General features: G+C 50.9%; 1 protein-coding gene across 5 annotated transcripts in view; it reads left to right on the top strand.

Moving 5' to 3' along the window:
* The first annotated feature begins 555 nt into the window (after positions 1–555).
* Positions 556–21,531, top strand: part of SLC47A1 (solute carrier family 47 member 1) — a 48,041-nt gene continuing 27,065 nt past the window's right edge. For 2 of the 5 annotated variants that reach the window (XM_025361911.1, XM_025361910.1), the window contains exons 1-6: positions 568–787; positions 10,058–10,159; positions 14,783–14,851; positions 16,680–16,828; positions 18,362–18,404; positions 20,153–20,197. In XM_025361911.1, the coding sequence (XP_025217696.1) occupies positions 653–787; positions 10,058–10,159; positions 14,783–14,851; positions 16,680–16,828; positions 18,362–18,404; positions 20,153–20,197 (543 nt within the window). In that variant the 5' untranslated portion in view covers positions 568–652. Of the gene's footprint in view, positions 788–10,057; positions 10,160–14,782; positions 14,852–16,679; positions 16,829–18,361; positions 18,405–20,152; positions 20,198–21,531 lie in introns of all 5 variants that reach the window. The other 3 variants (XM_025361913.1, XM_025361912.1, XM_025361914.1) reach the window with 2 other exon arrangements.

Here is a 21,531-nt window from a genome sequence, read left to right as displayed (position 1 = left end):
GCAGGCTGACGGATAAACTTCCAACACGACCAGCGGGCACCAACTGTGCAACTTGGCAAATGGGAGCATGTTGCTCTATCCTGGTAGATTCTAAGTTCTCTAATGGAACAACTGATGAAAGGAGAGGAGTATGCAACCAGCATCAAAACCAGCATCCAAACCAGCATCAAAGCGTGTACCCAACTCAATCTGTTCAATCTGCACAGTAAATGCGCCCCACCCATACACCCCGCGGGGTGCTAACCTAGTCACCGCACGAGGCCTCTGAGTCCTTCCACGCCAGGTCATTCAGAACCTGAAACTCCCAGCGGAGGTGCAGAGCCGGGGTGAGTCCTGGCGTCCGCGAGACTTGGAGGACCCAGCCACCGGAGCGCATTCCGTTAGTTTGCAGAGCTTTTTCAAACTTTGCCTTCCAAGTGCAGGAGTTCCTTGGTCTTTGCAAGTCCCGCAGGCGTCCGCAGTGGTGCAGAAAAAGGTGCAAAGGGTGCGCCCAAGGTCGCAGGCTGCCTGGCTGCGAGCTCAGTCGGGCCCCCGGGCACCAGGCGCGGGGCGGGCTCTGGGCTGGCGGCCGGGGCGGGGACTGCAGAGCGGGCTGCGTTGCGCGGTCCCCACTGCCTGCCTCCGCGCTACCCGGCCGCAGCGCGCCAGTCACATGGAGGATCCTGAGGAGCCCGCGCCCGTGCGCGGAGGTCCGGAGGCCACCCTTGAGCTCCGTGGGTCGCGCTGCCTGCGGCTGTCCGCCTTCCGAGAGGAGCTGCGGGCGCTCTTGGTCCTGGCGGGCCCGGCGGTGAGTAAGGTGGCCTCCGTGGGAGGCCGGTCCCGGCGAGCTGGGGGCCTGGTGAGTCCTGCCTCCGCGGGTGACTTGGCGGAGTTTGGGGATAGGGCGAGCTGGCCGCGGGCGGGCGCCGGGGAGCATAGTGCCAGGAGCCGGGCAGGCACCCCAGCTCCTCCGCCTGCGTCCCGGCAGCCCTCCGCTCCGCACCACCCGACTGGGAGCCCCGCGGGGCACTGCGGGCACGGCTGGCATGCGCCTAGGCGCACGTTGGCCCGGAGAGGCCGGCGGCTCCCGCCTCCTGCGCCAGGAGACACCGGGGAGCTGGGACCTTTGCGCCTAACGGGGCTCAAGCAGGTCCAGGCTGCATTTGCATCCGGGGCTGCCTTCTCTGGGAGCTGATTTCAACCAACAAAGCACAAGTTGCCTGAACTTCAAAACACGAGGGAACTTGTTTCTTTGAAAATTAGCTGTAAAAAGTTTGGAAGCTCAGCGATCTAAATAATCCCGAGGCATGGAGGAGGAGGTGCGTGGTCTGTCGTGGACTTAGAGCTGCGAAATGATTTCTTCAGAATTAAGTCAACCTCCACCGAGGAAACCAGAGGCATCCTGTACCACCCTCTCCCTGCCAGTAGTATGTATGTAACAGAAAAAGGGGGTTTTCATGTGGTTCTTTGTGGGATCGAGGTGTTCTTATCTGTGGGATTCTTTTCTTTTTAATCATTAGGTTAGGGCTGTTTCTGCCTTGTCTCCTAAAAGTAATGTGGTTTTTAAAACCACAAAAATATAATCCTATCCACGTTCTCCTGCCAGCTTGGGTGGTTTTCAAACCGAGAGGGTAGGACGCTGCACAAGAAGCGACTGGTAGGCACTAAAGGCGTGAATAAGCTTTTGACTTTGAGACCCACATTCTGCACCTGCGCGGGCTGAAGGGGGCCGCTGTGCCGCTGGAGTGGGGACTCGGTGGTTTGTGGGATATTGTGGCACACGCTGTGGTGTGCAGGACAGCAAGAGTAATGCCGAGGTCAAAGCCATGGAATGAAGATCCATCAGCGATGCTTTCTTACAGACCAGAAAGAACTCATGATTTGGGGCCGGGCACGGTGGCTCACGCCTGTAATCCCAGCACTTTGGGAGGCCGAGGTGGGTGGATCACTTGAGGTCAGGAGTTTGAGACCAGCCTGGGCAAAATGGTGAAACTCCGTCTCTACTAAAAATACAAAAATTAGCCAGACGTGGTGGCGGGCGCCTGTAGTTCCAGCTACTCCAGAGGCTGAGGCACAAGAATCGCTTGAACCTGGGAGGCGGAGGTTACAGTGAGCCAGATCATGCCACTGCACTCCAGCCTGGACGACGGCCAGGCCCGGTGGCTCACGCCTGTAATCCCAGCACTTTGGGAGGCGGATGCAGGCAGATCACGAGGTCAAGAGATCGAGACCATCCCGGCTAACCAGGTGAAACCCCGTCTCTACTAAAAATGCAAAAACAAAAAAAAAAAAAAAAAAAAAAAAATTAGCCAGTCGTGGTGACAGACGCCTGTAATCCCAGCTACTTGGGAGGCTGAGGCAGGAGAATCGCTTGAACCTGGGAGGTGGAGGTTGCAGTGAGCTGAGATAGCGCCATTGCAGTCCAGCCTGGGCAAAAAGAGCAAAACTCTGTCTCAAAAAAACAAAAATAAAGAAACACCTCATGATTTGGAATCTCAAGACCTGGGTCTGCATGCCCTGCTTTGACCTCCGAAAGTAAGTCAGGAAGCAGCTGTGCGGATTGAAACAGCCTCTTAACCTCTTCTGGTCTCTGCGTATTCATCTGTAAAATGGAGATAATAATCGTGTCTTGTCCTAACACTCCCTCACAGAGCTGCTGTAAGAAGGGGCTTTCTAAGGCTATTATTGTTTTATTAATTTTTTTTTGGAGACAGGGTCTTCATCTGTCGGCCAGGCTGGCGTGCAGTAGCGCGATCACAGCTCACTGCAGCCTCAACTTCTGAAGCAGTGGAGACTGCAGGCGCACACCACCATGCCTGGCTAATTTTTGTATTTTGGGTAAGAGATAGGGTCTCCCTTTGTTGCCCATTGCTAGAATTCCTGGGCGCAAGCAATCCTCCTGCCTTTGGCCTCCCAAGAGCTGGGATTATAAGCATGAGCCACCTTGCCCAGCCTGTTATTGCTTTAATAGTATAGCAATAATAATAATAACAGGGCAGGTTTCTGAAATCCAGCCCTCCTAGTAGCCTGATCCCCTTGATGTGGGGTGCCTCTCCAGGTCTCCAGGGATGAGCGCTGGATTGACGCGCCGGGGACCTCACCTTTCTCTTTGTATGTGCATGCATGTATACCACTGTGTTTATTAAAAATGTCATGCATATTTACTGTAGAAAAAAATAGAAAACCAAGACCAGCAAAAGGAAAAAACCCTCTGAAATCTCACCACTGAGAGGTAATTTGGGACTGGAATTTCCTTCCAGTCCTTTGTGCGTGTGTGTCTCTGCTTTGTGAAAATGTGATTGTAGAGTTTTGCTACCTGTTTTAGTCTTTCATGAAGTGTATGTGGACCCGCCTGGGTCTGTCTCCCATCTCTAATCCCATCTGCTGCAAAGTTTTCTGTCTGCTAAAGGGCATGGGATAAGGAGAGACCATCCCCTTCTTTTCCCATGCTCATTGTCCAATACTTTCTAGTCCAAGTGTCCAACATAACATGAGGAAGATGCCCTATCTGGCTCTCCTCTCTGTAATTTTCTCTGTTATTCGCCATCTCCCTTCCAGACCTCTCAAGTTAACCCTGACCCTTGAGGTCTCACTGGGCTTTAAATGAGGCCTTTGTAAAGAGAATAACCCATAACACAATGGAAAGTGTGAGCCGAATGGTGCTTACTTCTCAAAAGATGTGTCCATTTTATCTTGGAGAGAGCTTGAGGAAGACTGGATTTGCAAGGGAAGGAATGTGCAGATACCTGGCCTCAGGTACTCCAGCTGTGCCTCCTCTTTGTCATCAGCCTCTCATCACCTGGCTGAATCGAGAAACTTCAAACAGCAAAAGTTCTGAAAAGTAACACCAAAGATGGACCCCCCGGGCATTGCCCAGGATGTAACAGAGGTGGGATAGCCTAGGCCCCAACTCAGGGAAATGCTTCCACTTGTATGGGAAGGAGCTGGCAGACCTTCTAGGGCTGCAGGGCAGAAATATCAGATAAGACAGGCAGGTTGAGGAGGGTGAGGTGGGGGATCTGGAGAGACCCACTTTACCCAGGACACACAAAGGAAAAAATGCAGGCTGACCTTTTGAATTGTATCCTGAAGGCAATGGAGAAGATATTGATCAGGAAGTGGTTACTGACACCAGATTCTGCAGGAGAAGCCTGGTCAGAGACAGACAGGCCTGGGCCCGAGGAAGAGAAGACCTACAGGGATGGCGGTTCCTCCCTTTCAAAGGGTGAGAGAAAGTAGTCAAAGATGGCAGGAGCTGGATAGAGGAAAGCCGGGTGAGGTCCGGCCCCCGCCGCCTCTACTCCCCGTTTCCTCCTTCAATCCGTCCTCACCAAGGCCTTTGGCTTTAACTCCTTAAATACCTCTCAGAGGGATCCACTTTTTAAATGCCCATCTGAGCTTATGCCTCCTGCTCAGAACCTTTTCCTTGGTCCTGCAAAGCCCTCTATGGCCAGGGCCTGGCCAGCCCTCCAGCCTCATCTCTCGTCCCTATCTCCTGGTTATACCCTCCACCCAGTCTCCTTTCAGTGCCTCAGCCTGGAAAGTCCTCCCCTACAGACAAGTCTCTGGTACCCGACTATTTGACATTGACTTGCTCATCATGCAGGTTTCAGCTCCACTTCGTTTCCCCCAGAAACCTCTGAATTCTCTGTTGCACCCCATAGCTCATCACGCAAATGTCTTGAGCTGTGTAATTTATTGCGTTTTGAACATCTTTCCCTACTCTACGGATGCTCCCTGGCTTACGATGGGGTTACGTGCCCTGAAAGTATCATTAAGTCGAAATGCCTCTAAAGGATGAGATCATGGATTGCAAGAGTCCTGACTTGCGTGGGACGGCCGTGACTGGCTTGCCACCCCTATGCTGGCCAATTATCTTCAGTTCTTTTCCCCAGAAGCAGGAGACACATATGGCCGTTTTGTACTCATGATGGGATGCGAAAACACAAAACAATACCCAAAAAATGCTGGCAACACAGTCTACTGTAGAGTGTCAGTTGCCTGCACTTGTGATGGCAGGGCTGATGGGCAGCTGTGGCCCACTGCCCTGACAGGCACTGCAAGTCTGAGACTACACATTACTAGCCTGGGAAAAGATCAATATCCCAAATTCCAAGTAGAGTTTCTACTGAATGTCCGTTGCTTTCGCACCACTGCAAAGTTGAAAAATTGGAAGTCAGAACCATCTGTACTGTGGGTCCCACGGGGCAGAAATGGAGTAACGGTGTCTAACTCACACCTGTTCCCCCAGTGCTTGGATGTACGTCGTGCTCCAAAGACAGTGGCTGTATGTAACCATCTGAGTTGAGAGTCAGGTGGCTGGGCTGATTGCGAAACCTCCTGGGCTGTGTGTCCTCGCATGTAAAGGAAGGGGGGCTGTCCCAGGTGACCTCTTAGCTTCTTTCCAGTGAGTGAACTTTCAGCAGTCATGGGAGGGGGTAGGAGAGGCTGTCTGGAGGTGCCTGACAGGTGCTCTCCCTGGAGAGCAACTTCTAAAGCCACCAGGCATTGAAAGTCTTTATCTGGCTGCCAAGTTTGCTTATTGTTGTCCAGCCAAAATCTGAGCAGGGTCGCTGTGACAAGAAGGGACGGCGCAACGGTCAGTCTGGAAGTTTCTTTGTTTGAGACAGGGTCTTGCTCTGTCATCCAGGCTGGAATGCAGTGGTGTGGGTGACTCACTGCAGCCTCAAACTCCTGAGCTCAAGTGATCCTTCATGCCTCAGGCTCCTGAGTGGCTGGGATCACAGGTGCGTGCCACCATGCATGCTATTTTTGGTATTTTTTTGTAGAGATGTGGTCTCTACAAAATGTTGCCTGGGCTGGTCTTGAACTCCTGCGCTCAAGCAGTCCTCCCGCCTCAGCCTCCCCAAGTGCTGCGATTGCAGGCATGAGCCACCGTGCCCGGCCCAGTCTGGCAATTTCTGTCATCCATTCAGCTCTGTCCAAGCCACTGCCAGTTCAGGCTGTTCTTCAGACAGCAGCTGCTGAGACATCTAGCGGAACAGGCCTTTGTCCAGAATTGGTTCATTCCCTGGGCACAGAAATACGCTCTGTGATAGCACAGTCCCAGAGGGTCTGGAGCACTCAAAGTGTGACCCTGGACCACACGCATCTTGCCTGGGTGTGTATGAGGGAGCGTGGGGATATACTGAAATGAAGATTCCTCAGCCCCACGGACCTCCTGGGCCTTTTCTTTCTTTTTTTTTTTTTTTTTTTTGAGATGGAGTCTCTGTCGCCCAGGCTGGAGTGTAGCGGTTCAATCTCCACTCACTGCAACCTCTGCCTCCTGGGTTCAAACAATTCTCCTGCCTCAGCCTCCCTAGTAGCTGGGATTATAGGTGTGCACCACTGCGCCCAGCTAATTTTTTATATTTTTAGTAGAGATGGGGCTTCACCATGTTGGTCTCGAACTTCTGACCTCAGGTGATCCACCCGCCTCGGCCTCCCAAAGTGTTGAGATTACAGGTGTGAGCCACTGAGCCCAGCCTAACTTCCTGGGGCTTGCCATGGGCCAGGGCAAAGCCTCCCAGGTGACCCTTATGTACATGATCCACAGTCTGTGGCCAAGTGTTCACCCAAAGGGCTTGAAACCAAGATCTGAGAAGAGGTTAGTAAATCTGGACTGAAGCCAAGATCCCTGGCACGGACTTTCAGGATGGGCCGGCTGCATGAGGCTGCCCGACTCAGGGCTGTTGCTGTAACCCCGGCAGAGCCACAGCGGCTCTCAGAAAACTATTTTTGCTGGCATTGACATTGAAGGTGCATCTCACATGGATTAGTCTAACTCAGTTCAACTTCCTGGACTTTTGTATCCAAGACATCTAATGATTCCCACCCTTGGACGGGCCTCCACCCAAGTGAGAAAGATGTTCAGGGCGGTGCAATTTTTTTTTTTTTTTTTTTTTTTTTTTTTTTTTTTTTTTTTTTTTTTGTTGAGACAGAGTCTCGCTCTGTCGCCCAGGCTGGAGTGCAGTGGCCGGATCTCAGCTCACTGCAAGCTCCGCCTCCCGGGTTCACGCCATTCTCCTGCCTCAGCCTCCCAAGTAGCTGGGACTACAGGCGCCCGCCACCTCGCCCGGCTAGTTTTTTTTTGTATTTTTTTAGTAGAGACGGGGTTTCACCGTGTTAGCCAGGATGGTCTCGATCTCCCGACCTCGTGATCCGCCCGTCTCGGCCTCCCAAAGTGCTGGGATTACAGGCTTGAGCCACCGCGCCCGGCCAAGGGCGGTGCAATTTGTGATGATAAAATCTTGGTGGCACTCCAAAGATCGGGTAGTAGGGGAGACCGAGCACGTTTCCACACGAAGCCATGGAAATCAGCTCACAGGTGGCCCGCAGGGAGGCAGGGAACCGTGGAGTGGAAACGCGATGTTCCGTGGGAAAGAAGACAGATTCTGTGAACACAACCGCTTGTGACAGATGATATGCAAAAGCTTAAAGCACAGTGAGCTGAAAAGATTTGGAAGTGATGCCGAGTTTACAAACAAAAAGGACCCTGTGGCCTTTAAAAGTACCAATTTTAAAAATACATGAGGCCGGGCGCGGTGGCTCAAGCCTGTAATCCCAGCACTTTGGGAGGCCAAGGCGGGCGGATCATGAGGTCACGAGATTGAGACCATCCTGGCTAACATGGTGAAACCCCGTCTCTACTAAAAAATACAAAAAAACTAGCTGAGCGAGGTAGCGGGCGCCTGTAGTCCCAGCTACTCGGGAGGCTGAGGCAGGAGAATGGCGTGAACTCGGGAGGCGGAGCTTACAGTGAGCTGAGATCCGGCCACTGCACTCCAGCCTGGGTGACAGAGCAAGACTCCGTCTCAAAAAAAAAAAAAAAAAAAAAAAAGTACATTAATTCACAATTTAAAGAGACACCAAGCTCCACCTAATGGGGACATCTGTAAGGGTGGTGACAGCGCCTAAATCGTGTGGCACCGTTCCCAGTACAGGCCTACGGGGCGTCCATTGGCTCTAGGTTTAGATTCTACAGCATCTGGTTCTTCATCCCAGCCTTTTTTATGGACACCTCCACGCCGCCCCCTTTTTATTCCCATCTTCTGTCTCATTTTGGCTTACTCACGCAGAACATTGCAAAAGTGCTCCTCACGTTCAGTAGTGGGGGACTGTTGGCGATTAAATTCACATTAGGCTTCTGTGGTAGTGAGAGAGGTGCCTGGATCATGTAGAAGTTGATACAAGAAAGATAATTCTCCTACCACACACACACACACACAGAGAGAGACACACACAACCCTAGGGTTAGGAACAGGCTTTGCATGCTCTGAAGTTCTGGGCCCATCACAAGAGTTGAAAATGGTCTCTCCCCAGATGTGGATTCTAGGGAAGAAAAGAGGGAGATCATCGGAACCATCATGGCTCGGGGGCCTGGTGAGGTCCTGATGTAGCCATTTTGGGTTGGCTGCAGAGCTGGCAGATGGGCTGTGTGTGAGCCTGGTGGAGGTCCAATGAAGCTAAGTCATTGGAGCCCTAAAAGAGGGGCCTTTCTATGGGCTCAGCACAGAGGATTCTGTTCTTCTTGAGGGCGGCGAGAGGCAGCCTTGCGGCTGGACCAGCAGCAGCATCACCAACTCTGGGGTACCAGCTTCAGTGAGGGCCCCATGGGGCAGATGCAGGCAGCGGCGGCAGCAGCAAATCCTTAGGCACCCATTCTCTCCTAGGGAGCAGGGATCAGGCGAACCCCCCATTTTGGGCCATGTAGCCTGCCAGGGGAGAGGGGCTTCCTCAAGAAAGATACTGGACGGCCTGGGTCTAGTGGGTGGGGGGCAGGAGGTGATTTTAAGTTAACCTCCAGAAATAAGCGCATTATCCATTCCTGTAGTGAAAGCACTGTGGAGCAATTCATAGAATTGCCGCCTGGAATTTCGAGGAAGAATGGTTCAATATTCCAGAATTTACCCTCACATCTGAGGCTTCCTAGATTGCAAGGTGTTCAGCAGGCCCGTAATGTTTCACCCTGAGAGTCCAGATCCCACTGGGACTCCAAATGGATGATCTCATCGCTACCTCCGGCTCCTCTGGTCTACGGACTTCCTTGCTGGAATGAGTTCTTGTTGTTGAAGGCCGCATTCCCTCCAGTCTGCACTAGGAATCTTGGATAACAAGGGGGTTATCCCAGAAGGCCGCCTCTGCAGATTTCAGAGGAAATTTAATGTGATGTATGGCTTGAGAAACTGAAGCGAAAAACCAAAAAGGCAGGTTGGGCGTGGTGGCTCATGCCTGTAATCCCAGCACTTTGGGAGGCCGAGGCGGGCGGATCATGAGGTCAGTGGTTTGAGACCAGCCTGACTAACATGGTGAAACCCCGTCTCTACTAGAAATCCAAAAATTAGGCAGGCGTGGTGGCGCCCGCCTATAATCCCAGCTGCTCAGGAGGCTGAGGCAGGAGAATCACTTGAACCCGGGAGGCAGAGGTTGCAGTGAGCCGAGATTGTGCCACTGCACTCCACTCTGGGTGACAGTGTGAGACTCTGTCTCAAAAAAAAAAAAAAAAAAAAAGAGGCTGGGCACGGTGGCTCAAGCCTGTAATCCCAGCACTTTGGGAGGCCGAGATGGGTGGATCACGAGGTCAGGAGATGGAGACCATCCTGGCTAACTTGGTGAAACCCCGTCTCTACTAAAAAATACAAAAAAACTAGCCGGGCGAGGTGGCGGGCGCCTGTAGTCTCAGCTACTCGGGAGGCTGAGGCAGGAGAATGGTGTAAACCCGGGAGGCGGAGCTTGCAGTGAGCTGAGATCCGGCCACTGCACTCCAGCTTGGGCGACAGAGCGAGACTCCGTCTCAAAAAAAAAAAAAAAAAGAAAAAGAAAAACTGAAAAGGCTGGGAAGTTCTCAAAAAAAGTGATTCTGACCCAGTGGTTGCAAATAAATGTTTTAATATTTCAAAAAGCCTCCCATCCCCAGCCCCAGAAATTGTACATTTGCCTGTGAAAGGTGGCAGAGGCTCACTGAAGTCGGATTTCTTTATTTCTGACTGGACTTGTTGGGTCGGGGTCATCCTTGGGGCCCCAGGCTTCCCTGCGATGGTGGGCACTCACCTCCCTTCCCGTTCCCCTCTCTTCCCAGTTCTTGGTTCAGCTGATGGTGTTCCTGATCAGCTTCATAAGCTCCGTGTTCTGTGGCCACCTGGGCAAGCTGGAGCTGGACGCAGTCACGCTGGCGATCGCGGTACGTATGGGCTTTCCGGCAGGTCTACCAACACTGTCTGTGTTTGTCTCCTGCTGCTACTATAACAAATCACCAAAATGTAGTGGTCGAAACCTGCACAGACTTATTCTCTTACAGTGCTGGAGTGCAGAAGTCTGAAGTGGGTTTCATGGCCTAAAATCGAGGTGCTGCAACTTTAATTCCCCTATGCCGTGTACCTTGCAGATTCCTAGGTTCTGGGGATTGGGATGGGGACATCTTGGGGGGCATTATCCTGTCTACCACATCTTCTCATTTCTATTTATTTTATTTTATTTTGTTTTTTTGTTTTGAGACGAAGTCTTACTCTGTCACCCAGGCTGGAGTGCAATGGTGCAATCTCGGCTCACTGCAACCTCCGCCTCCCGGGTTCAAGCGATTCTCCTGTCTCAGCCTCCTGAGTAGCTGGGGTTACAGGCAGGCGCCACCACACTTGGTTAATTTTTGTATTTTTAGTAGAGATGGGGTTTCACCATGTTGCCCAGGCTGGTCTTCAACTCCTGAGTTCAAGCAATCCACCTGCCTTGGCCTCCGAAAGTGCTGAGATTACAGGCGTGAGCCACTGCGCCCAGCCTCACATCATCTTATTTCTTTCTTTTTTTTTTTTTTCAGACGGAGTCTCCCTCCAACCCAGGCTGGAGTGCAGTGGTGTAGTCTCGGCTTACTGCAACCTCTGCCTCCTGGGTTCAAGCAATTCTCCCGTTTCAGCCTCCTGAGTAGCTGGTACTACAGGTGCCTGCCACCACCTGTAGTGGTGGCTAATTTTTGTATTTTTAGTAGAGACGGGGTTTCACCTTGTTGCTCAGGCTGGTCTTGAACTCCTGACCTCAGGTGATCCACCCGCCTCGGCCTCCCAAAGTGCTGGGATTACAGGCATGAGCCACAGCACCCGGCCTACATCATCTTATTTCTAATCCATGGAACTCGTTCCCACTCTTGGTCCCACAGCTTGGGGAGGGGAACAGTAAAAGGGGCGCTGAAGTCTGACTTCCTCAATGGAACTGACTCCCCCCATGCCCACCCCTCCGTTGTCTGTCTTACTGAGAGTCCTAATCTAGAAAGGAGTCTGGAAGGTGACAGTCTAGATCTTTGTGTCCAAATTTAAAATTGGAAAGATCTGCAAATCCTCTCCGTATAGTAGATGTGAACTCCCCCAAACCAGAGACATGTCATCAGTCTCAGCCAGGAATTGTCAACTGGGCACGCAAGACCAAAGGGTTTGGTTTGTCTAGTTAGGGTATTTCTAGAAAAGTGGATTCAGTGGCTCTCGGGCAGGTGTATGTTCCCCTTTCCTTTCCTCCTGCCCTGACGGAGACACAGTTTCACTTGATCTGCCTGGTCTCACCAGGCATTTGAGTTTGCTACCCATGAACTATGCAAGATGCCTGGGAACTAGTCACCAAGTATATGTGGAACTAGCTATGAGTACATATGGCTTATTTATTTATTTATTTATAAATGGAGTCTCGCTTTGTCGCCCAATCTGGAGTGCAGTGGTGCGATCTTGGCTCACTGCAGCCGCCACCTCCGGGGTTCAAACGATTCTCCTGCCTCAGTCTGGGATTACAGGCATGCGCCACTACACCCAGCTAATTTTTTGTATTTTTAGGAGAGATGGGGTTTCACCATGTTGGTCAGGTGGGTCTTGAACTCCTGATTTTGTGATCCGCCCTCCTCAACCTCCCAAAGTGCTGGGATTACAGGCGTGAGCCACTGCCCCAGCATGACTTATTTTATTTTGGCTATAGTGGGCAACATGGACAAATCCCAGGCTTAATTATCCATTTTGTTTTTAAGTATTGTATATTTGCAATAGAGGAGAAGACAGAAATGCACTTAGCAAGACTCAGCAGATTCTCTTTGGCCAAGGAATTGCAGGATGTGGCCAAGGACTTATCAAAGTCAGTGCTTCCAGGCCAGGTGCAGTTTGGGCTGTTGTCCACAGGTTCCCTGCTGTAGAATCAAGTGGAGGTACCAGATTCCAGATAGGGAGTGCATCAGACATCCTGCGATACCACTCCTGGTTTGGGGGGCACTGCCCTGGGTTCCCCAAAGCTTCAGGGGTTGCTGCTAACCCTGGTGAAGGTGAGCATACCTGGAAAGCCTCTGGCACTAGCCTGGACTTCAGACTGCCTCTGCACTCCCAGTGCCCCCCAAGGTACGGACGCAGGCCATGCTAGGTCTCCAGCAGGTGGACTTTTCTGTGCTACTGTGCCATTGCATTCCCAGAAGAAGTGTCCCTGATTGCTGAAATTGGAGAGCAAAGTGACTTTTTTTTTTTTGAGACAGAGTCTTGCTCTGTCACCCAGGTTGGAGTGCAGTGGCACGATCTTGGCTGACTGCAAGCTCCGCCTCCCGGGTTCACGCCATTCTCGTGCCTCAGCCTCCCGAGTAGGTGGGAATACAGGCGCCTGCCACCATGCCCGTCTAATTTTTTGTATTTTTTAGTATAGATGGGGTTTCACCGTGTTAGCCAGGATGGTCTCCATCTCCTGACCTCGTGATCCGCCTGCCTCGGCCTCCCAAAGTGCTGGGATTACAGGCGTGAGCCACCGCGCCTGGCGCAAAGTGACTTTTTAAAAGAGAAAGGCTGGGTAATCGCCTCTAGCCTAGACTTTTCCGCTTCTAAACTTGTACGTGTCCTTAACCCAGCCAAGATCTTGTAACCATAATAGGTTCGTCGACTTGCTCATGGCAAGTCAATAATCCAAGTCGCCAGGTTGCAACAGTGAAAGAGGTTTAATTGTAAGGCCACTGAATGAGGAAACCTCAAATCAGTCTCTCCAAGGAGTTTGGGGCTAGAGTTTTTAAGGGTTTTCGAATGGGCTGCAGTGTGATTGTTGTTTGGTTGAAGAGTGCAGCGTGAAGTCATGGGACAGGGAGATGAAGAAACTGTGTTCTCGTGCTGATTCAGTTCCTCTATGTGGGTCTTCAAACTGGTTGGTGTCAGATGTTTCACTGGAATTTAGGCTCTGCTTAATAATTTTTTTTTTTTTTTTTTTGAGACAGAGTCTCGCTCTGTCGCCCAGGCTGGAGAGCAGTGGCACGATCTCAGCTCACTGCCACTTCTGCCTCCCGGGTTCAAGTGATTCTCTTGGCTCAGCCTCCTGAGTAGCTGGGAATACAGGTGCCTGCCACCATGCCCGGCTAATTTTTGTATTTTTAGTAGAGATGGGGTTTCACTGTATTGGTCAGGCTGGTCCCAAACTCCTGACCTCATGATCTGCCCACCTAGGCCTCCCAAAGTGCTGGGATTACAGGCATGAGCCACCACACCCAGCCAGATTTTTTTTTTTCTTTTTTGAGTCAGGGTCTCCATTACCCAGGCTAGAGTGCAGTGGTGCTGTCTACTGCACTCTAGAAGCTCACTGTAATCTCTGCTTCTTGGGCTCAAGTGATCCTTTCACCTCAGCCTCCAGAAATAGCTGGGACTGCAGGAGTGTGCCACCATGCCTGCTAGTTTTTGTACTTTTGTAGAGATGACGTTTCATCATGCTGCCTAGGCTGGTCTCAAACTCCTGGGCTCAAGCGGTCCTCCCACCTTGGCCTCCCAAAGTGCTGGGATTACAGGCATAAACCAACAATTCTTAAACCTGGCCAACAATTCTTAAACAATAGCCTTATGATTGTAACACCAGAAATCCCATCTGTAGGAACAGTGGGGATGCACGTGGCCAGTGTCTGGTAGGAACAGTGGGGATGCACGTGGCCAGTGTCTGGTAGGTACAGTGGGGATGCACGTGGCCAGTGTCTGGTAGGTACAGTGGGGATGCACGTGGCCAGTGTCTGGTAGGAACAGTGGGGATGCACGTGGCCAGTGTCTGGTAGGAACAGTGGGGATGTACGTGGTCAGTGTCTGGTAGGAACAGTGGGGATGCACCTGGCCAGTGTGTCTGGTAGGAACAGTGGGGATGTACATGGTCAGTGTCTGGTAGGAACAGTGGGGATGCACATGGCCAGTGTGTCTGGTAGGAACAGTGGGGATGTACATGGTCAGTGTCTGGTGCCACATGACTTTCAGTTATAAGGAAGTGGGTCAAAGTGCAGCCTGATTAATACTGTAGTTCTGGGCCGGGCGGGGTGGCTCACGCCTGTAATCCCAGCACTTTGGGAGGCCAAGGTGGGCAGACCATGAGGTAAAGAGATTGAGACCATTCTGGCTAACATGGTGAAACCCCGTCACTACTAAAAATACAAAAATTAGCCGGTTGTGGTAGCACGTGCCTGTAGTGCCAGCTACTCGGGAGGCTGAGGCAGGAGAATCCTTTGAACCCGGGAGGTGGAGGTTGCAGTGAGCCGAGATTGCGCCACTGCGCTCCAGCCTGGGCGACAGAGTGAGACTCTGTCTCAAAAAAAAAAAAAAAAGTATATGTATATACACACATACACACACACATATATATAAAATAGTTCTGTCCAGAATTCTTGATAAACCTGTGAGAATGGCTTCGGTCTGAGCGGGGTCCAGGCAGCTAACAAAGTTGGTAAAATTGACTTGTGAATGATGAAGGAGGAGCTTTGCAGGTTCTCATCAACAGACACAGGGATTTTGTCTTCCTTTCCTCCTTTCACTCTACAGGGCCTTATCTTTGGGTTTATTTGCAGGTTATCAATGTCACTGGTGTCTCAGTGGGATTCGGTTTATCTTCTGCTTGTGACACCCTCATCTCCCAGGTAAATGGCAGTGGTCACACGCTCACAGGGACCTCAGACATCTTTTCTCAAGTGTGGCAGGAAGAGCCCCACTGGCAGGAAGAGCCCAGCAGCCAGCACCTGCAGCGCCTATCGGCCAGCAGCTCCTCTTCTCCTGGCCTGCTTTCTTTGAAATGTCACTGGGTTTCTTTCAGCTGTGTCAACTACTTTTTGTCTGCACAACTGCCTTACACTATATTTTGATCACATAGGGGACATTTTGTAAAATTCCCTTCTATTGCTCCCTACGTTCGAATTTGCTATAGTTCTGTGGCTCTCAAAATTGAGCGTGCATTGAACTTGGAGGGCTTGTTAAAACCCAGCTTGCCTGGCCCCACCCAGTGGCAGGCTGGTAAATGTTCACCAGGTCTTGGGTGAAAGGGGAAGGAGGGTGAAAGCGGAAGGAGGGAAACACATGACTGGTGGTGTTTGCCAATTCCAGGGGTGTAAGTAGTTCCTCTGGTTAGTTTCAGACTACCAGAGATGTCACTGAACCTGGAGCTGGAGGAGATGCACACAACTTGAAAAGATGTGCAAAATTTGGCTTGTTTTGTTTTGAGACAGGGGCTTGCTCTGTCGCTCAGGCTAGGCTGCAGTGGCACACCCATTGCTTACTGCAGCCTCGAACTCCTGAGCTCCAGCGATCCTCTTGCCTCAGCCTCTCAAGTACCTGGTATTATAGGCATGCACCACTACATCCAGCTAATTTTTTGTATTTTTTGTAGAGATGGGGTTTTGCCATGTTGCACAGGCTGATCTCAAACTCCTGGGCTCAAGCAATCCTCCTACCTCAGCCTCCCAACATGTTGGGATTATAGGCATGAGCCACAATGCCCAGCCTGGTTTTTTTTTTTTTTTTTTTTTTTTTTTTGAGATGGACTCTGGCTCTGTTGCTCAGCTTGGAGGGCAGTGGCGGGATCTCGGCTCCCTGTAACCTTTGCCTCCCTAAAAAAAATTTTTTTCCAGTCTCTAAAAATAAATGAAGTGTGAATTTCAGATTGTTTACTTCTGTAAAAAGAAAAATTGTTTTAAATAGAATTTTTTTTTTTTTTTTTTTTTTTGAGACGGAGTCTCGCGCTGTGTCACCCAGGCTGGAGTGCAGTGGCGTGATCTCGGCTCACTGCAAGCTCCGCCTCCCAGGTTCACGCCATTCTCCTGCCTCAGCCTCCTGAGTAGCTGGGACTACAGGCGCCCGCCACCACGCCTGGCTAGTTTTTTGTATTTTTAGTAGAGACGGGGTTTCACCATGTTAGCCAGGATGGTCTCGATCTCCTGACCTCGTGATCCACCCGCCTCGGCCTCCCAAAGTGCTGGGATTACAGGCTTGAGCCACCGCGCCCGGCCTAGAATTTTTTTTTTTAAAAAGGTATGGATCTCTGAATCCTGCCCTGGGTGAATTAAGTCCAGAATGTCATTAGTGAGACCTTGGCCTCAGAGTTTTGAAAGTGATCCCCCGGTGATGCTAATGGAAGCTGAGTTTGAGAAGCATCCTTCACACCATCCTCATCCTACCTAAACACTGGGGCAAAGTCTCTAGGGCCATGGACTTCTTTTTTTTTTTTTTTTTTTTGAGGAGTCTTGCTCTGCCCCCCAGGCTGGAGTGTGGTGGCGTGATCTCAGCTCACTGCAACCTCTGCCTCCCGGGTTCAAGCGATTCTCGTGCCTCAGCCTCCTGAGTAGCTGGGATTACAGGCGTCAGCCACCTCACCAGCCAACCTGCTTCTTTATGAGGCAAAATTGAAGGCTTTTAGGGGACAGCTGGGGTGCTGGGTCTGTGCTAATGGGTTCATTTTGGCTGTGTGCACCCCAGACGTACGGCAGCCAGAACCTGAGGCACGTGGGCGTGATCCTACAGCGGAGTACGCTCATTCTGCTCCTCTGCTGCTTCCCCTGCTGGGCGCTATTTCTCAACACCCAGCACATCCTGCTGCTCTTCAGGCAGGACCCGGAAGTGTCCAGGTAAGATGGAACCTGTCACGGTGGGACTGTGTGTCCGTCCCACAGAAAGATTATGCTGTCTGGGTGCAGCTAAGGCCAGGGACAAGGCCGCACACCAAGGTGGTGCTAATCTCTCCTTGGCTGACGTCTCCTAGGTCTTAATACTTTCCTCACCTGGCACCTAAGATGTACTCCCCCTCCCCTCCTGGGTGACTTGCATGGTTAAGAGTTTTCAATGAAAACAGATTTGCAAGCACTCTGCATGTGGGATGGTAGTTTCTGACGTTTGCTCAAAGCTTAGTTATTCTTGACCTTGGTTGATATTAAAATCACCTGGGTGCTTTCAAATCCACCTGTGCCCCTGCTCCCTACCACTCAATATTCTGGTTTTTTTTTTTTGTTTTTTTTTTTTTTGAGACCAAGTCTCGCTCTGTCCCCCAGGCTGGAGTGCAGTGGTGCGATCTTGGCTCGCTGCAACCTCTGCCTCCCGGGTTCAAGCAATTCTCCTGCCTCAGGCCCCCGAGTAGCTGGGATTACAGGCATCCGCCACCACGCCTGGCTAAGTTTTGAACTTTTAGTAGAGACGGGGTTTCATCATGTTGGCGAGGCTGGCCTCAAACTCCTGACCTCGTGGGATCTGTCACCTCGGCCTCTCAAAGTGCATGAGCCACCATGCCCGGCCAGGATTCTGTTTTAATTAGTCTGGGGTGAGGCCTGGGTATTGGTATCTTTCAAAGCACCCTAGGTAATTCTAATGTGCTGCCAAGTTTGAGAACCAGTGATTTAATTGGGTAAGAGCTTTTACAACTCTAATCTAGACCAGCGGCTCTGAACTAGGAGACATTTGGCAACGTCTGAAGACATTTCCGGTTATCACAGCTGGCAGTAGGTGGGTGCTCCTGGTAGAAGCCAAGGAGGCTGTGAAAGATCCTGCAGTGCTCGGGACAGCACCCCACAACAGGCGGAGAATTACCTGGCCATAGTGCTGAGGTTGAAAAACCCTGTCCTAGACATAAAGACATCAAATAACCAAGAAAGGTTATCTGGGTTATAAGATGACAAGCTCTATATGTAAATTTTCACATTTGCTCTAGCAATTTTTTCTTTCTTTCTTTTTTTTTTTTTTTTTTTTTGAGATGGAGTCTCGCCCTGTCATCCAGGCTGGAGTGCAATGGCGTGATCTCAGCTCACTGCAACCTCCTCCTCCCAGGTTCAAACGATTCTCCTGCCTCAGCCTCCCGAGTAGCTGGGATTACAGACAGCCGCCACCACGCCCGGCTGTTTTTTGTATTTTCAGTAGAGACGGGGTTTTACTGTGTTAGCCAGGTGGTCTCGAACTCCTGACCTCATGATCTGCCTACCTCGGCCTCCCAAAGTGCTGGGATTACAGGCGTGAGCCACCGCGCCCGGCCTGCTCCAGCAACTTAAGCCTATTAATTTCGAAAGAGCCAAGGATGCAAAAGGCAGTTTTAGTTATTTTCTTCTGCCCACCTTTCCCTGGAAACAGAGGCCTCCATCACAGTTTTTGTTGTTGTTTTTCTTTTCGTTATTTAGGCTTACCCAGACCTATGTCACGATCTTCATTCCAGCTCTTCCTGTAAGTGCTTAAGGGCTAAGAGGTTCCCTTCTTGGGGTCCGTGGGTGAAAGGTAGCCGCCATATCTGTGAGCTCAGTGCATTGGCTCAGTCTTAGATGATTCTTATCTGTGCTGTTGGTGCCCATCAAGGAAGCCTGTTTTTATTTATGCCTGTTAAGGACACAACAGATGTTTGTCTCAAGGAACACCAAGATTGAGGCTGCTCCAGGAGGTCTGGAGTAGCGCTGGAGAGACCTCCAGAATCATCCATAGAGAAGAGTGCAAACTTTCATTGTAAACAAGGGCAAAGTCTCACCGATCTGAGAACCCCTGAGGGTGTCACTTAGAACCTTTAGACTTTTTTTGGTCTGCTGAGTTTGACCACACAGGACCGGTAAGCATGGGTTAATGTTTGACACAGTAGTGTGTGGTCAATGAACAATGAGAGCTAAGTGGTTTTTTTGTTTGTTTGTTTGGTGTTTTGGAGACAGGGTCTCATTGCTGTCACCCAGGCTGAAGTGCAGGGACATTGTGACATTGTCATAGCTCACTGCACCCTTGACCTCCTGGGCTCAAGCCATCATCCTGTCTCAGCCTCCTGAGTAGCTGGAACTACAAGCACAAGTCACCACACTTGGCTAATTTTTTAGTTTTTCTAGAGACAAGGTCTTGCTTTTTTTTTTTTTTTTTTTTTTAAGCTAGGGTGTCACTCTGTTGCCCAGGCCGAAGTGCAGTGGCACAATCTTCACTCATTGCAACCTCTGCCTCCCGGGCTCAAGTGATCCTCCCACCTCAGCCTCCCGATTAGCTGGTACTGCAGGTGCACACCACCACGCCCAGCTAGTTTTTATATTTTTTTGTAGAGACAGCATTTTACCATGTTTCCCAGGCTGGTCTCGAACTCCTGGGTTCAAGCGATCCGTCTGCCTTGGCCTCCCACAGTGTTGGGTTGCATGTGTGAGCCACCACGCCTGGCCTGAGAGCTAAGTGTTTGTTATTTAGCTGGAGACTGTAGCTGAATTAGTCTGCGGGGGCTACCATAATATAATACCACACACTAGGGGGCCTAAACAACAGAAGTTTATTTTCTTACAGTTCAGGAAGCTGGAAGTCCAAGGTCAAGGCGTAGCAGGGTTGGTGTCCTCTGCGGCCTCTCTCCTTGGCCTGCAGATGGCCACCCTCTGCAGGTTGTCCCCTATGCATTCATACCCTGGTGTCTCCTGTCTTCTTATGAGGACACCAGTCCTATTGGATTAGGGCCCCACCCTAATGACCTCATATTAATTTTATCTCCCTTTGAGGACCTCCAGTTAGTCACACTGGGGACTAGGGCTTCAATATACGGATCTAGGGACACCATTTGCCCTCAGAATTGACAGTGTGCTCACTTATTTATCCTGAAACCTTGTAAATGTAACAATCTTTCATGATTCCACCACATAGGACCAGTCTATATGGAGGTGCCCATCTGGAATGTGCCCAGGGCCTCCTCTCCATGCCAGTGTCCCCAGAAGAGTCCTGGCCATTCACCCAGGGAAACTGCACCTCCTTTTGCCAGAGGGAATATGCTTGGGGCATATTCACCCATAAAGGAGATGTGAGAAGCCCCCGGGCCGTAACCCCTGGCCCCAGCCCTGTCCTGAGACGGCAGCCTCTGTGGCTCCGTGCAGCCAAGCCTTGGCTGTGGCTCCCAGCTCCCTGCCGTGTGACCCTCACTGCTGTGTGGCAAGGCTGAAACATTAACATTCATCTCTCTTGTTCTTTTGTAGGCAACCTTTCTTTATACGCTACAAGTTAAATATTTGCTCAACCAGGTAATACTGACTGTTCCCTTCCTTTGGGAGGCTAATGGGAGTTTGTACCTTTCTGGGAGTGGGGGTCCTGAAGATACTCCAGGACCAGGGACACCAGGGTGGAGGGAGCTCACCGCTGGGAGCCACTGAAAGGTATTTTTTCATTGTTGTGCACACACGACTCGGATGTCAGAGGTTTGTTAAGTGATATCCAGGAAAGAACATATTATATTTGGCTCTGGAAAACGTATCCAATTTCCACTTGGAAATATTGTCATTGGCAGGGTGGGCTCAGAGCCGCAGTGTTCCTTGGCTCTGCATTTTAACCAGTGTCCTGGAAAGAAGGGTGCATGCCTGTTTGCTCCCGAGACAGAGCGCAGGCTGGGGGCGGCTCGTCTGGCAGAGAGGGAACCCGCCTGTCTGCTCTGTGCTGTCTGAATGTCCCCACTTTTCTCAGCGAGGATATAAGAGCTCAAACTCTCATGACACCTAACGTCAGCCAGAACTCCTCCTATGTTATTAAACAGTCACGGCCAAAGGCCCTGGCTTGGAAGGGGTAGATTTATGAAATCAGCATATGTGGGACTCGCCACATTCTTCCAGACAAGTCCAGGTAAACGGGTACCCGGCAATGGATCCCGGCCGCACTGGTGGGCTCTCCAGGGATGTGCAACAGGGGGGGCCAGGACGGGAGGAGGAAGAAAGGAAGTTTCCCACCTATCTTAAAGTTAAGATATTACCCTATTTTAAAAATACATATATATTTTTTTTTTTTGAGAGGGAGTCTTGCTCTGTTGCCCAGGCTGGAGTGCAGTGGCCGGATCTCAGCTCACTGCAAGCTCCGCCTCCCGGGTTTTGCGCCATTCTCCTGCCTCAGCCTCCCGAGTAGCTGGGACTACAGGCACCCACCACCTCGCCTGGCTAGTTTTTTGTATTTTTTTGGTAGAGACGGGGTTTCACCGTGTTAGCCAGGCTGGTCTTGATCTCCTGACCTCGTGATCCGCCCGTCTCGGCCTCCCAAAGTGCTGGGATTACAGGCTTGAGCCACCGCGCCCGGACAAAAAAAAATATTTTTAAAGTAGATATGGGGTCTTGCTATGTTGCCCAGGCTGGTTTCAAATTCCTGGCCTCAAGAAATCCTCCTGCCTCAGTCTCCCAAAGTGCTGGGATTACAGGTGTGAGCCACTGCCTCCGGCCAGGATATTACTCTATCAACAAAACAAGAATATTTAGAATCCCTATTAGCATCTAGAATGACATCTCCGAAATAGGTGTAGACTAGAGAGAAGGAAACCCACACATCTCATCCGGCTCTGGACTGTCTCCTTTTGATCTAGACCCTTGCTAAGGCAGCA

Source organism: Theropithecus gelada, chromosome 16, assembly GCF_003255815.1.
Source record: "Theropithecus gelada isolate Dixy chromosome 16, Tgel_1.0, whole genome shotgun sequence".
In the NCBI taxonomy this organism is placed as follows: domain Eukaryota; kingdom Metazoa; phylum Chordata; class Mammalia; order Primates; family Cercopithecidae; genus Theropithecus; species Theropithecus gelada.
Note: the sequence above shows the minus strand (reverse complement) of the source record. Positions and strands in the feature narration are given on the sequence as shown.